We start from the raw sequence: 16,672 nt of genomic DNA, 5'->3' as shown, positions 1-16,672 counted from the left end.
TCTTAAATTAAGTTAAAATATATATTTTATTAAATATAAAAATATATGATTCTAAAATATTTGATTTCCTGTGAAGCCTTTATGCAGAATTTTTAAAAGTGACATTGATGTACCTGCTCTTTCTGGGAAATTTCTACTTAAAGTGTAGCTCATTCATTTTGGTCCTTTTGTTCAATCTTTTTGGATTAAAGTGCTTTTTTAAAAATGCTTTCATTATCCAAAACAATCCTGTTAGTGGATATTTATTTATGTTATATAGGCTACTTAAATTTAATTCATAATTCCCTTAGCGTTGAACTAAAATGAACTATAGTTTGTAGAGACAGTATTCTGATTTATTTGTACTGTATATCTTTTTTTGTCATTTCAATAAATAAATAAATGATTTAAATGATGACCGTGGGATCCGTCATCATGACTGCAGCAACTTTGAGCCCCCGAAGTGTCCAGCTTGACGGCTCCGTTTTCAACTCCGCCCCCGCTCGGCTAATCTCTCTTGATCATCGGCTGCAGCCGTGCTTCATGTCGAACGCACCTAATACCTCTAGAAACTACAGCTTCATCTACATTCATTTTTAATTTCAGTATGCGCACTAAAAAAGGTCATGTGATTTTGTTATAAGAGATCATGTGATGATCAAAATGTGTGTAAATGGACAAACCAGCAGAGCGCACTGTAAACCATCTGAACTGTTGTTTTGGTCATTCTAAAACACCTTACTGTTTAAATATTAGTGTTATTATGTTATTAACGACCTCCAGAATCAAGATCGTCTGTGCTCCGCTTCTGACATCTTCAAACGCTACCGCGCGTTCACTGTGTGTCAGGATTGCCTTCTGAGGCGCAAGTCATTTATTAGATGAAGAAAAGATTGACGCAGCTTCTCCTACCGCAGTAAATTCAGTTTTTACTGTTAATATTTGGCACCAGTTGATCAGGAAGTGACGATTTTGTTCGCTTTGACTCGTTGGATGGAAACGCTGCTTTATTCGCACGTCTTTAATGCGATAATCCAGTTTTACATTTTTCAGTTGTTTATCTCCCTCCATACTCTCCATTTCTCAATCCTACAGAGGATTTTTTTTCTGCCTGGGGTGGAAAGTGTGCGACCGAGATCCACACACACGTATACCCCTTCTCCAAGCTATAGCAGCTGATGTTTTTCATGGCTGGATTCGCCAGCAAGGTGACATTTCCCCTGCTGCTTGGCTAGACCAAAACAGAAAAGAGGATGCAGTATAGCTGTTTCTTTGTTGCTGTTTTTTTTGTTTTTTCACTGTCACTGTATTCTGTAAATACTTCTGTTGATGGCATTTGTAGACCATGTTATGTGCAACCTTGTGTTGGTTGGGATGAACACTGTGTACACCGTTTTTGTGGGAAAATTACAGTAAAACATATTTGGTACAGTGTATTTGTGTGTTTTGTATAAAAAACAATATTCTGAAATATTGGCTTATTGATATAAATTAGTTTTCTTTTTAGGACTCATTGATTATACAGATTTTTTAAAATAAATTTTAGTTTTTAAATTTTATTGTAGCATATATTGTCCTGTCTTTTTAATTGTTTATTATTGTTGGCAAGTTTGTGAAGCACTTTGGCCAACATTCATGTTGTTTTCAGCTGCTATAAATAAAGTTGACCTCTTGTCTGGTTTGGTCAGTACAAGATAAGTGTGTTTTAAAACAATCACATGACTAAGTCGTTTCATAAAACAGCTTTATTTAGTCCCATTTGTCAGTCACATAAAAACATTCATGCGCACGTGCGTTACAATGCGCGCACACACAATGCACTACATTAGTAAAAGCATGAGTAATAGACTCCTTAAAGAGTTGTAAATGAAAAGATACATGAGGTTTTCAAAATTCCCACTATAAAATAAAAACATTTACATGTCGTCTACTGTTCACAACGCCTGTAGCCAACCGTGTTTCTTGGTGAGCGCAGGAACTCATTGATTCTGTCTTTGATGCATTTCCGGTCAACATCGGTTAACCCGGGGAATCTCTGCGAAACCGTATCAATGATGAAGCTCCGCAGGTTTACCGGCAATGCGCATTTCCCCCTTGAGCCATCCCAGTTGGTATTGGACGCCCATTCTTTATACTTGCTTTGAGGTAAAATGACACGAAATAGCAGGCATCCGTAACGATCCGCACGCTTCTGACTCTGATTAAACAGGGCGTTCAATTGCTGCTTTGAGGGAGGATGAAAGTCGAAATTGGGATGGCAGGACTTTTCTGTTTGCATCATATTGTCTTGACTGCATGAACTATGGCGCTGGGTCCGTTGTGTTTGTGTTTTGTCCAGTGCATCTCTCAGTTGCAAAATCACAGCCATGTGCGCCTCCACGAGCCCCTTATGAGAGATTTTCAGATCGGTTAGAGCTGCTTTTGTAGTCTCATAAACCTCCTTGCAGTAGCGCAGCTTCCTCCTCAGTCCTGCAATCACCACGTCTCGTCTTATCAGCCTATGACTTGAGGAGCTCAGTGTTTTCTGTGCCTGTAGATCAGCACTTGAGTCTTTAACACTCGACTCCACTGACATAAATGTGCATGCGGATGAAACAGCCTTGGAGGAGCATAAGAAATAGGGCTGTCAATTGTGGTAAATCAGTGCATCAGTTCAGGTGCGTGTGATGATTAGCCATATTTATGCCGATTTTTTGCGCCTTATGTAAAATGAGTGCTGCCTTGGCTTTATTTGAAAATAAATATGATTCCCAATGCACACAAACTTCCCAGAATACTATTTATGAGAATACAGCTTTACTTATTTTATTTTAAACCAACAAAAACTAGTTTGGACCTGCTTTATAACACTAAAAATCTACATTTTGGCTTAAAGGTTCAAGAAACCCTTGAGTACTTTTGAGTTTTTAACAGATTTGTGGATCATTTAAGACAACGTTAGCACCGGTCAGCTTTAATTGTGGAGAAACTGGATGATTTTGAGCTTTTGTCGGCTAAATTCATCTTCCTGGTTTTAAATCATTATTGAGGGGGGGATCAAAATCGATCTGCCTGTCCAGAGATGACGTGTCAGTTTCTCATTATTATTCATAGACTAAGTTTTCTTATCCTATGAGAAGATGCTGCTTCTTAGTAATTATTGACTGCAAGTGTTTTCCAATGACAGACCCATATAGATAGACCTGCCAAGCTGTGAGGCCGCGGCCAGGCACGGCACGCAGAAGTTAGTCATTCATGAAGGGTCGTTTGTGTTTGTTTCCATGATCCACTGGGTTTGTTGCATGGCTTTCCCCGCGATGCTGTCAGGGCCGATACAGCAAAGCTGTTTGTGTGTAGCAAGCATTGTTGCCAGGAGAGCTGTACGAGAATAGGAGAATGGCGGACTTGGTCTTATATCAGTCGAGTTCGCTGTGTTCTCCTATGTCTAAAATCTCCTGATTATCGGCAGGGCTAATAGTTGGATAGTTGCAATAGGCCTGCTGCACTGCTATCCACTGTGTTTGCATTCAGACCTGGGGTCTCATTTATAGTGTTTATGTAAACATAATTATCTTTATAATGATAGAACAAATTGTGGTTGTATGTATATTTATTCATTCATTCATTTTTCATCGGCGTAGGTCCAATCCCAATTCTACCCCTTCCCCTTCCCCCTCGTTTTGCGCATTCCCGTGAAGGGGTAGGGTTGTCCCAATTCTCTTTAGCTTGAAGGCGTAGTGCTAAGGGGAAGGGGTCAATAGCCCTTCGAACGAAGATTTTTCAGGACCACACTCCCAACCAAGAGGTAAGAAAATTTCCCAGAATACACCAGCCACAACTGCACCCGGAAGGAGATCCACAAATTTGTTTTTTTGTCATTATTATGAATTTTTACAACAAACAAGCATGTTTTAATATACTCATAACCACATTCGTGGTTTACCAACATGCTTTAAAAAAACAAACAAAAAAAAAAACCTAAAATAAAAACCACTAAATTCCATGAACTAAAAGTAGGCCCACACGGAATCTGCGAGCGCAGAATTCCGCAGATTTGTAGCCATCATTTATTCTGTTTACTTACACGAGTAAATGTGTAAATCTATATTTATTCAGTTTTTAAATTAATTTCATTTTCTCTCTTTAATTACATTTTTGGGTGAACAATCCCTTTAAAGGTTTTGAATACTTTGACGGAAAGTCAAGAATAACTTATAAGCCATTGTTCTCACCCGTTTCTTCTGAGGCAAGCCATCGCGTGCTCTCTTGCGAGATTTCCGTTTGCCTGTCGTCTCACTTGGGGTTTGTTCTCTGAAGAGTTCAATGCTCTCTAAAACATAAGGACAAATATACAGCTGAAGTCAAAAGTATTAGCTCTCCTGTGATTTTTTTTTTTTTCAAATATTCCCCAATGATGTTTAAACGAGCAAGAAAATGCTTCAAACCATCAATATACAATGACTTGCCTAATTACCCTAAATTAACATCTTTGATTGTATTTGTGAACTCTTAACTTCAGCAGAAGCTCTTACCGATTGGGAAATCTGCCTCCAGGTCCATCTGTGGCTCCTCTGCTGTGCTGGAGACGGGGGTCACCGTGGCAGATCTGGAAGGAGGAGGAAGACGCTCCGGCTCTGGGGCTTGATCCCACGTCTGAGCAGAAGACGCAGATTCCTCCTCCCAGCTCAGATTACTGGACAGAGCTTCCAAATCAAGGTCCTCCATTATGTTTCCAGCCTGATCTGAATAAAAAATATTAATAAAAAAAGGTTTGTGAACAAAAAGAAAATGAGCCTGGTTTCTCTCAAGGTTTTTTTCTTCACTTTCATCAATTGGTTTTGTTTTGCTTCTCGCCATTGTCGCCATCGGCTTGCTTGGTTTGGGACTTGTGGAGCTGTGGATTGATGGATTTGCTCTTCAGTGTTTGGACTTTCAGCAGTGAAAATTAAAACACACAGAACTGACCTAAACTGAACTTCAACTCTGAAAACTGCACTGACAGTTTCAACGTACAAGAACTTCTAAGTTCAACTGCTTTGACAATCTACATTGTAAAAGTGCTGTAGAAATAAAGATGAATTGTTGGCGCCAATAGCTCAGTGGTTAAGTGCCCCTAAATATAGAACCATGGTGCTCACAGCGATCTCGATTCCCAGCTCGAGATCGTTTTCCGACCCTTCCCCTCTCTCTGCTCCCAACTATTTTCAACTATTTTCCCTGCACTATTCTTTCCATTAAAGGTTAAAAACCACTAAAAATAATCATTAAAAAACATTTTATTAATAAATGTTTGCATTCACATATTTGTATTTCTATAATTTATACGATGTTTAAAATACAGTGCATACAACTGTAATGTCAACTTGTCATGCAAAGACAGATTCTTTCAAACTATTACATATGAAGTGAATCAAACATCTTTCTAAATTGTCCAATGACAAGAATGGGTGCTCAATAGTTTTCAAAAAGACCACACATGGAAGTATATAATACAGTATAAGTTCCAGACGGTCTTAGTTTTCTTATTTCTCCAGTCATTAATTTTCCTTCGCCTGAGTCTCTGATTTATCAGAGGTCACCACAGCTGAATGAACCACCAACTATTCCAGCATATGTTTTACGCAGCGGATGCCCTTCCAGCCGCAACTCAGTACTGAGAAACACCCATACACATTCATTCACACACTATTCAGGCCAACTTAGTTTATTCAATTCACCTTTACCACGTCTTTGAACTGTTGGGGAAACTGGAGTACCCGAAGAAAACCCACACCAACATGAGGAAAACATGCAAACTCCACACAGAAAAGCCAACTGGCCCAGTTGGGACTCGAAACAGCAACATTCTTGTTGTGAGGTGACAGTGCTAACCACTGAGCCACTGTGCTTCCCTATTTTGCCACTATCTGCTCAAAATAAAATGAAATTAATGTAATTAAAAACAAACATATCCTCTGAAAAAGAGAAAACAAATTATTATAAAAACATTACGCTAGGTTACAAAAATAAGTAAATAAAAGTAAAAATAGACAGTTTAATAGATCCCTCCAGAGAGCCAATATTCATCATTTCCAGAGGTTTACTATGTATTAGAGCGGATATCAACAGAACAGAGCAAGTCTTTAATATAGTCTAAAATAGGTTTCTAGGGCTTGTAAAAAGATGGAATATTTTGCAAGTAAACATCTTAAAGGTTCACGAAACACCAAAACACATTTTATGATATGTTGACAGTCATATGTGTGTCTAACGCTGCTATATATATACACATATATATATATACACTTCACTAAAAAGTAAAATTAGATTTTTTGCATTATTTTGAGAAAATTCTTTCTTCCGGTTTGAAACAACTATTTGAAGCTGTGTCACGCTGATTAGATACATGCTGGAATATTGTGTATTGCAGTGTGTAGACTGGATGTCTGTACCTGCGAGTACATCGTGACGTCTCTGAGTGTGCAGCATTAATTCATGAGAAAGAAACCAATTAGCACGCTCTATTGTATGTGGTGCAACTTCTTTAATATGCATGATATAGTTTCAAAGACTGTTTTTACCCGTTGAAGTGTTCAGACGGCAGAGAGACGGCACGTTGCGTTGCCAAAACAAGTGGAAGAACGAGAATTTGAAGACATGTGTCATCAGTGTTGCGTTTATTAATGTGCTGCAACGAAGGTTTTGTTTTAATTTTCCCGCTATGAGAGAGCAGCTGGACTCACGTGTGGATTACAATGCACGCAACAGAAATCTGTTAGTAAGAAACATTTTTTTTTAGCAGAGAGCTTTTTCACATCTGTAAATAATGAAATTCGGATTTTCCACTCGTCTCCTTTTAAAAAAGACCCGGCCCCAGTTTGGGCTGATTGTCCGGTCTCTACAGATTTGGTAAGTGTGTGATCAGTGCTCTTTGTTTGTTCATTCAGATGGCAAAGTTAGTTCATATCGTCAGCAGTACTCTTTCAGTTTTTAAAGACAGACCTTAGTCAAAATGATTTAGCTACTAGGTTTACAGTATGTTAATATAACTGCAATATTATAGTACAATATTATGAACTGAAAGATCTGCTTTAAATGCTGCTTTCCAAATGTAATCACCTTAATCTTAACCTTAAATTACCGTTGTGTAGAATTTTCACCGCATTTTGTGACAGGATAGTCTATACACACGGCTTTCTGACGCTACCTACTGAGTGAATCTAAGTTACAGAGAAATGCGGAGGTTTTTTTCTCCCACTTGCCGTGCGTTATCAAACATTCCATTAAAACAACACTCTTCCAGCAGTTCATCCTCGCATCCAAGATCTCATTTGTCATAGGGGGCATGCATGAAATGTTTCTGAATGAAAGAGAAAGTGCCAAACTGCAGTTAAAGTCAACAAATTAAGAATTTGGCAAATAATTTGATTACTGACGACCATGTAAACAGTAACTGTCTTTCTCCCCTGCGTCTGTGTTTGTTTTGCCTCTGTTAAAATCAGCGTGTGCCCAAACGGCAACTCCCATTTTTATGCAAAATCTTCCCTCTTTCCCTCCCCCAACACTCCCTCCTAAACAGAGCTAGACACACCTACTTTCCTGACTTTTTCCAAACTAGAGGTGTAAAAACACCCTGCTGAAACGGGAGTTTCGTGGCTCTTTAACTTCACCTGTTGAATGACCCGTTTCCAGTTGATGTTGTTTAAAACAACTGTAAAATAGTTGCACATATTTGAAAAAACAAAACAAAAAACCTTCAAAAGTGGAGTATTTACCACTGGAGCTGATGTGTTTTTCCTTCTCTGCATCCTCCGCCACCATCTCCGCCATCATGATGAGGTCGGCCTCCAGAGGATCATCAGGGATCTTCTCTTTGATTTCCTGAATGGTCTGTACAATGCTCTCTGCACTGTCCAATGTCGTTGGGAAGAACAAGGGCACTGGAACCTGTACATGTGGTTGAATTGACAATAAAGCTGACTTTGAAATAAGAAGATCTGGAAAGAGAAGGTTGAGATGCTCACCGGCAATGGTAACCCTACAGACTTCGGCGCGTACTGAGTGTAGAGATTCATAGGAACGGGAACATAAATGGGGACCGGCACAGGAAGCACTATCACAGAAGGCCCTTCTAGAGGACAAAAACACCAACAACAAGAAAAAAACATCTCAGTGTCACATCATATATTGTTTATTTATTAATTAATATCATGTCAGCAACAACGGCTATTTTAATGTCAAAATCATTTCAATAATACATATACAATTAAAAACCCACAAATAAATGAATACATACACTTACAGAAAAAACAAACAAAAAAACACATTAATTTATTATAAAAATGGTGGAACGGTGGCTCAGTGGTTAGCACTATCGCCTCACTACAAGAAGGTCGCTGGCTCGAGTCCCGGCTGGGTCAGTTGGCATTTCTGTGTGGAGTTTGCATGTTCTCCCCATGTTTGCATGGGTTTCCTCCGGGTTCTCCGGTTCCCCACACAGTCTAAAGACATGCGCCATTTGTGAAATGGGTAAAAAAAAATGGCCAGAGTGTGTGTGTGTGTGTGTGTGTGTGTGTGAGAGAGAGTGTATGAGTGTTTCCCAGTACTGGGTTGTGGCTGGAAGCGCATCCGCTGTGTAAAACATACTCTGGAATAAACAGCACAAATCAGTCCAATGCACAAAAAATATTAGCAAGTCTTTATTGACATGGCTATTTCTTAAAACAGCCATGTCAATATGCTGGAATAGTTGGCGGTTTATTCCGCTGCGGAGACCTCTGATAAATAATGGACTAAGCCAGAGGAAAATGATTGAATGAATGTTATAAAAATTGTTCCTGTTGACACTTTGCTGAATATCTTGAGTAAGTTCATTTCATAAAAAAGCCTTCTGCAGTCATTGAAAGCAGGACCGTCCAACAGAAGTGTTTTACAGTCATATTCATTTTGCAGAACAAACAATGAGTGTGATCTTCAACCTTTAACCTAAAAAACCTTGTTAGCCTTGGATGTCCAATAGGACATCTGGTAAAAATCACTCGTCTCAAAATGTATTAAAAATCTATTTTGAAATTCCAGGTTGTGTTTCATACAATTCAATATTCTTTTCTGTCATCCCAGTGTCAACATATTGCAATGCTCACTAGAAACATGTACTTCCAAGTACCTGTTTGTGAATCCATGTCACAGACATTGGGTTTGCAGGATGTGCCTTTGTTCTGGCTTAAGGGTTTACACAGTAAGGCTTTGTTTTTCAGGATTCGAGGTGGAGGAGCAGAAGGCTTCATACCCTCTGTCTGTGTGCTGGCCGCCTGGGAACAAAAGAGACAATGACTGATATGACCGAATGAATTATTGATTCACATGAACATGTCAAAATGATAATCAGCTGTTTTAATGTAATGTGGGAAAAACTCACATTTACTGAACTTTTTGTAGCAGCAGCTGGAACAGAAGCAGAGGAAAGAAAAGATAAATCCGAGAATTAACCACAGAAAAAGGAAGATCAATAAAGAAAAACTACTGACATTACATAACATTCAATTCAAATAAACATGTACGTTAGTAGTGCAGTTAAACATGTATTTGGACTGAAAATTGTTGGTATTTTTTAACAAATGGTGTGTTTTTTTAGCCACTGGATGTATGGAACTTAATTTGAAACTTTTTTAAAGGGCACACATGATGAAAATCAACTTTTGTAAGTTGTTTGGACAGTACTGTGTGTAGGTATAGTGCAGAGATGCCCATAGTAGGGCCCGGGGGGGCAAAGGTTGCCCATTGTAACCTTTGATTTGGCCCACCATTCCATCTGAAAAGAGGAGGGAGAATGATGGGGAGGTGGTTGGGGCGAATTCCTTCAACAGTGATCGCCATTTTGAATTTAACGTAACCTTTTGCTTCTTTGTTTTATTACTAAGCTACAAAAAAGCCAACTGAAATTAAACGATTCAATGAAATACTGTAAATGAATCAGACGTTTAAATTGTAAATAGTGTTGCTTGACAGATGCACAAGACGTCTGAGCAAATCGAAAAAAGCTTGACTAGTGTATGCAGTACTGAACTTGTTTTATAAACGGGATTATTTATTTTTTACTGTAATAAGTTCATTATAGAATGTTTAAAATGATTCTGCATTAGTCAATATGATTTAAAGCAACGTTTTCTAGTCATTTTTAAATATTAATAAAAAAATTTGAAATTTACCCATGGCAAATTAATATATATGGTTTGGTATATAGTCCACAGCCCTCAATCAAGTTTGCTTTTTGGCTTTTCGTCTGAAAAAGTTTGGGCACCCCTAGTACAGTGCGTCCACAGTTATATTGGAGTGATAGAAACACAACAAATCTCTTTTTTAATTTTCCCGATGTTAAAACAGGATCCAAATCCCAGTGATTTTGAGGCCCACCACAACTTGTCGTAGGAGTGAGTTTCCCCACCCACCGAATTGATTGACAGGCACCATGTTTGTATAACAACATGTATACACACATCCACAGACATTTATTTGCAAAGAAACTGAGATTAAAATATCTGTTCCAACTCTCTGTGATCAGCTGCAACTCAATAATTAATTTTACAAGTTTAAAATGTTTTTAAAACAGAGCACGTTTGTAATAGAGTAAAATCGCTATCTAATTCTTAACCACTGTAATCACCACGGCCGCATGGTGTAAACGCGCACATGTGTGTGTGTACTGCAAACAGCATTTGTGTGAGATTCATCTAAGAAAGGCTTAAATAAACTCCACCACAAATACATCAAATTAACTTGCTTGGTATTTTGACTAGTGACCTTATTTCAGCTTAATTCATGTCTGTCTCCATGACTGACTGCTGTTTATCTGATGCGCAAGTGCAACGGTGGGCGGGGAGAAGCAGCTCATTTGCATTTAAAGGCACAGGCTACAAAAACAGCTACACTATACTCAGACACCAAAATGGTCAGATTCTACATTATATGATAAATAATTTGATGGGTATTTTGAGCTGAAACTTTACAGATACATTCTGGAGACACCAAAGGCTTATCTTACATCTGGTAAATAAGGTGCCCTTTAAATTAATACATGTTTGTCCTTAAATCCTAACATCTGAAAGATTGTTTTGTTTCTTTAGAGAAGCTAAATAAATTACTTTTAATTCTTTCCATTTTATCAGGATAATTTAAAAATTTGTCAAAAATATTTAACTTTGCCTGTTAGTGACATCTTAATTATTAAAATTATTAAAGCTGTCAATTAAAAAAACACCCGTGTAAATTATTTTATTCCAACAACAAATCAGAACCATTTTATAATTATATTGAGACATTAATATAAAAACTGGCTTGTGTATCTTTTATTTGAATTTTTATTTCATTTTGAGAGTTGATTGCTTTTTAATCATTTGTAGTACTAATTCTATTTAGATTTTTAGTTTTTTAAAGAAAGTTCATAATGTACTCGGATTTATTTACAAGCCATTTATTCAGTAAACCACTGATTATTCAACCATTTAATGTCTACTCAACTAATAATGTAGCAAACCAAAATACAAACCAGGTACATAAACATGTTTTGTGCATCATGAAACTCCTGTATCAGGTTATGGGGATTATAGAAAACAGATTACAGATAGTCACCTTGCAAAACACTGTTTCCCAAAACTGCTGGCTGCCCATTGGATGCGTTTACAAGCGAGATAACATTGGCAATGACTGGCGTGGCCTCTTTAGTGCTTGGTGACACCAGATTCACTGTACTTTGAGGGGCTGGAGACGGTGCTGGGCTTGTCCCTGAGGAAAACAACCATCAAAATATAAGACACAAGCTGAAAAGAGAGGAACAAGTACACCCAGATATCAAAGAGAAGTAATGGTGCACGATATATCAGTGACTATATAGTTATCGGCTGATAAATGCTACATTTAATGGTCAATTAAAATCACTTTTACCGTCACATCAGCAGCAGCGTGTGTGCCATGAGTGAAATTCTTAGGTGCAAAATACAGACAGTGGAGAGCAAAGACAGTGCAAAGTACAAAGACTTACACCAAAACAAATCTATATACTTTTAACAATGTTGACAATAAATATGTAAAAACAATAAATAAGTAAAAAGAAGATTATTGGTTCTATTATAAAATTAGGCCAATAAATGTTGTATTTTTTCCCAGGTTGAACCACTTCACATGTTTTCTGCCTGCCATTTTTATCACTTTATTGGTGTTTTGGTTAATTTTCAGTGAGATTTGTTTATTAATGCAATATTTTTACATTTTTATTTTTCTGTGTCAGGCAGTAGATTTTATTAATAAAAAAGAAAGCTTGCAATAATAATAAAAAAAATACTGATTATTAAAGCTCAGAGATCAAGTCAAACTTTGAAACAAAGTTAAATGTTTAAAATAAAATCAGTTGGTCATTACCTAATGGACTATTATGTTACCATTGTAACCATTATTGTTTCCAAAAGTTTGAAAAATGTATATTTCTCAGCTAATATATTGGCTATCAGCCTCCAAATCTAAACGGTGAACCTAGGAGGAAAAATAAGAGCGAAAACAGATGACTATGGCTGAGTTATACCATAGGCAGGTTTTGGGTAAAGCTCAGAGTATTCCGTCAGATGATTCTCATCCTATGCGCCATGAATTATCTTCTCCCTTCTGGTATTTGATACAGAACTGCTATTAGTAAAACAAATCGGTTCAAACTTTCATTTATCCCCTCAGCTGTAAAGCTTTTAAATTTAGGGTAGATTTGTATTGTACAATGTGTTTTTGTGTATTATGTGTGACATGCTTGTATGTTGCAACCAAATTGCCTTCGGGAAATGAATAAAGACTAACTAACTAACTAGTTATTAATATAAAAAAATCCATATCTGTGCATCTCTAAAAAGATAAGACATACCTTGAGTGGGCTGAGGTTTGATTTGAGGTTTGACAGTCCCAGTGGTGCCCTGCAGACTGCAGAAAAACATCAAGCACTGCAAGCTGCAGAAATGCTTAATCTCTCCCACCCACTTCACCGTTTCTGTCATCTTCTTGGCCTGTCTGCACATGGAGCACTTGATCTCCTGTCAGGAATATTCTCACTGTTATTGTGATTATTGTTGCAGAATGAGAAGCCTCATACAATTTGGTTGACATTAATAAAAATAAAATGGATGCATTACCTTCCGCAATAACGAGGTATGAAGCGATAAGCACATGGTCCCACAGAACTCCTCCTCTACATTATTAATGATTGCACTGACTACGGTTTGAGCCGAGCCGCTGCAGTACAAACAATTGCGACAGTGTTTCTTTCCCCAGCGCTTCACCAGGTCATGCTTGTAGAGTAACCTGCATCCTGTACAGGGATCAATCGATGCATTAGAGCCTCTCAACTTTTGTTCCAGGAATTTTCCCTCATTCATTTATCAAGATATGAAAAATAAAAAAGTTTGTAATGTAGCCGTCCTTTAAAGGGATTTTTTGGCACATTTTTTATGTTGTTGACAGTCATATATATGGCCCACATTGCTAAAAACACTATTAAGACACTATTAGGACACTATCAAGACACTACTAAGACACTACTAAGACACTACTAAGACACTATTAGGACACTATTAGGACACTATTAAGACACTACTAGGACACTATTAAGACGCTATTAGGACACTATTAAGACGCTATTAGGACACCATTAGGATACCAATAGGACACCACTAGGACACTACTAAGACACTATTAAGACACTATTAGGACACTAAAGACACTACTAAGACACTATTAGGACACTATTAAGACACTATTAGGACACTATTAAGACACTATTAAGACGCTATTAGGACGCCATTAGGACGCCATTAGGACACCATTAGGACACCACTAGGACACCACTAGGCCACCATTAAGACACCACTAAGACACCATTAAGACACTACTAAGACACCATTAAGACACCATTAGGACACCCTTAGGACACCCTTAGGACACCCTTAGGACACCCTTAGGACACCCTTAGGACACCCTTAGGACACTCTTAGGACACCCTTAGGACACTCTTAGGACACCCTTAGGACACTCTTAGGACACTTAAGACACTCTTAGGACACTTAAGACGCTCTTAGGACACTTAAGACGCTCTTAGGACACTTAAGACGCTCTTAGGACACTTAAGACACTCTTAGGACACTCTTAGGACACTTAAGACACTACTAGGACACTTAAGACACTACTAGGACACTTAAGACACTACTAGGACACTTAAGACACTATTAGAACATTTCGGACACTATTCGGACACTATTCGGACACTATTCGGACACTATTCGGACACTATTCGGACACTATTCGGACACTATTCGGACACTATTCGGACACTATTAAGATTTTGTTATATTTATTATATATTTATTTGTTATACAAAACAGTGAAAATTGGTTGTTTTTGCGAAATTGAGCAAATTCGTTCTTCTGTCTTGAAAGGAAATTTTGAAGCTGCGTCACGGCGATGAGATCCTTGTGTGAATTCCAGCATGTAGAATAGCTGTCTGTACCGGTGAGTACAACGTGACGTCTTTGAGCTTTCAGCATTTATTCATGAGAAAGACTTGGTTCGAACCAATCAGCGTGCTCTATTGTCAATGACTTCATTAATATGCATGATAGCTTCGAAGACTCCTTTTGCCTGTTACAGTGTTCAGATGGCAGAGAGATGCTATGTTGTGTTGCCAACCGCAATTATAATAAATGGAAGAAGAAGAATTGTTCAGAGACATGGGTCGTCAGTGTTGTGTTTATAAATGTGCTGCAACGAAGGTTTTACTTTATGTGGATACAGTGCTCTGCTCATATTTAGTAGAACGAAAAATAAAAAAACATACATACTACATGCAACATATAAACATTTAGATGTTGCTCTTAACACTTACCCTCACTGCAGAAAGATCGGTCAATTTTGTTGATCCTTTTCACCTCCTTGATAATTTTGTCAATCTTGCAGTATTCGCAGCGAGCCATGACGTTGTTGATCTGCTTGAACTCCTCAACACAAGCATTACCGCAGAAAGCATACATTTTCCTCTGAAAGGTCAGGAAAAAGCGCAACCAATTAGGGTCAATTACAAATTATGAACAAATAAACCCTTGACTGTTAAACTAAATGACTGTTAATAATATTTCAAGAGTTCACACTTAGCTGATGATTGGTAATAAGCTTGTTTAGCATGCTGTCCCGGGAGAGAGGCCTGAATTTATAAGATCCTCAAGCCCTGGGCTCCCTCCCTTTTTAGCAGGGCAAGAGGGAAGTTTGAGCTCAGGTAGATCTCGATGAACTCCCCCGACTTATTTCTGGCTAATGACAGATATAGGGATGGCTAAGGAGAGATGTACGGTTTACTAAGAGCTTGACTATGATGCCAATTTGGTATGTTCAATTTACTTAGGTTTGGACTGTTGGAGAAACCCGGAGAACCCGGGGAAAACCAATGTGAGCATGGGGAGAACTAGCAAACTCCACACAGAAATGTCGACTGGTTTAGTAGGGACTGTAACCAGAGGCATTCTTGCTGTGAGGCAACAGTGCTAATCACTGAGCCACCATGCCGCACATCTAGAAAGGAGGGGGAGTAGGGGGTATTTTTCAAGACGAAGATACTGAGATAAGAAACTCTGATTATTTATAGCAAGTTAGAAAACATTTGATTCGTGAATCAATCGTGAGCTAATGCAAGACCAGCCGTGGACAATCATTAGCACATGATCCTCTCGAAATTAGTTTATAAATCAACTATACAAATATAAATAAGAAAGCATGATATCTTTACCTTAAAATCCAGCAGTTCTGGTTTGTGGAAGAAGGAGTTGAGACATTGAGAGCAGGGGATCTTTGTGACGTTCTGAACTTGACTCTTGGAAGTGTTAGTCTTGGTTGAGGAGCCGGACTCTGAAGAGGCAGGTTTCAGGGTTGATGCGTTCGTCGTAGAGGTTACGGTGTTCACCTGGTAGTTTGGCTTCTTACTAAAGGACTCCTAAACAAAGAAAATGAAATCTTTAGATAACTTTACTTGACATATTCACGCTTCTTACCCTTTCACACAGTGATACCGGTAAATATCCGGAAAATTACCAGACTGACTTTACCGGTAAGTTAAAAAAAAAAGCACCATTCACACAGGCAAGGACATTCCGGAATATATCCGGAAAAGATCGTTCACACATCTATTTCAAAATACAGGTAAATTCTGACATCAACCAGAAATGAGCTAAAAATGCAGCTTATCCAAAGGCAGATGTGCGAACCGCAGCTAAGTATTGTGCACAACTTATATGAAAACATCTGGAGGAACACTTTCACATGTCGAGATGTACGGAGCACTCCTGCATTTCACGTGCACATCCGTCAAGCAACTAAAGCAGAGCTTTAACAAACAACGGTTTATCATAAGCATTTTATCAATAATTATTTACAGAGTTGGCAATAAAAGGGAAGATAGAAACGTTATCTGACTAACATCTAGCAGCTAAATATGTCTGGAAAAGTATCTAAAGGCTTTAATTTTCATAAACAGCGCGTATGTGAATGCGTCTGATTGGCTGGAGCAGACGTATCACGTCAGCGCGTTCTGTGTGAACGCGCTCTTTCCAGCAATCTTCCTTCTGTGCTCACACAGCGCAGCAATCCGGCAAATTACCGGTAATGTTACAACTTCTCTTTCCGGAACGAATTTAACGGTATTTTCAAAAAAAGGCCTGTT

The 16,672-nt window shown here is 38.2% G+C and overlaps 1 protein-coding gene across 2 annotated transcripts in view; it reads right to left on the bottom strand.

Moving 5' to 3' along the window:
• Positions 1-16,672, bottom strand: part of zmym4.1 (zinc finger MYM-type containing 4, tandem duplicate 1) — a 44,169-nt gene that overhangs the window by 9,750 nt on the left and 17,747 nt on the right. Inside the window, exons 11-22 of one of the 2 annotated variants that reach the window (XM_056479518.1) lie at positions 15,743-15,946; positions 14,849-14,999; positions 13,104-13,279; positions 12,839-13,004; positions 11,566-11,718; positions 9,356-9,381; positions 9,104-9,248; positions 7,962-8,068; positions 7,713-7,884; positions 4,491-4,700; positions 4,191-4,288; positions 1,767-2,578 (exon numbers count right to left, since the gene is read on the bottom strand). In XM_056479518.1, coding sequence (XP_056335493.1) covers positions 1,907-2,578; positions 4,191-4,288; positions 4,491-4,700; positions 7,713-7,884; positions 7,962-8,068; positions 9,104-9,248; positions 9,356-9,381; positions 11,566-11,718; positions 12,839-13,004; positions 13,104-13,279; positions 14,849-14,999; positions 15,743-15,946 — 2,280 coding nt within the window. In that variant the 3' untranslated portion in view covers positions 1,767-1,906. Of the gene's footprint in view, positions 1-1,766; positions 2,579-4,190; positions 4,289-4,490; positions 4,701-7,712; positions 7,885-7,961; positions 8,069-9,103; positions 9,249-9,355; positions 9,382-11,565; positions 11,719-12,838; positions 13,005-13,103; positions 13,280-14,848; positions 15,000-15,742; positions 15,947-16,672 lie in introns of those variants that run through there. The other variant, XM_056479517.1, reaches the window with a different exon arrangement.

The sequence above is a fragment of the Danio aesculapii genome, chromosome 19, assembly GCF_903798145.1.
Source record: "Danio aesculapii chromosome 19, fDanAes4.1, whole genome shotgun sequence".
NCBI classification, from domain to species: domain Eukaryota; kingdom Metazoa; phylum Chordata; class Actinopteri; order Cypriniformes; family Danionidae; genus Danio; species Danio aesculapii.
Note: the sequence above shows the minus strand (reverse complement) of the source record. Positions and strands in the feature narration are given on the sequence as shown.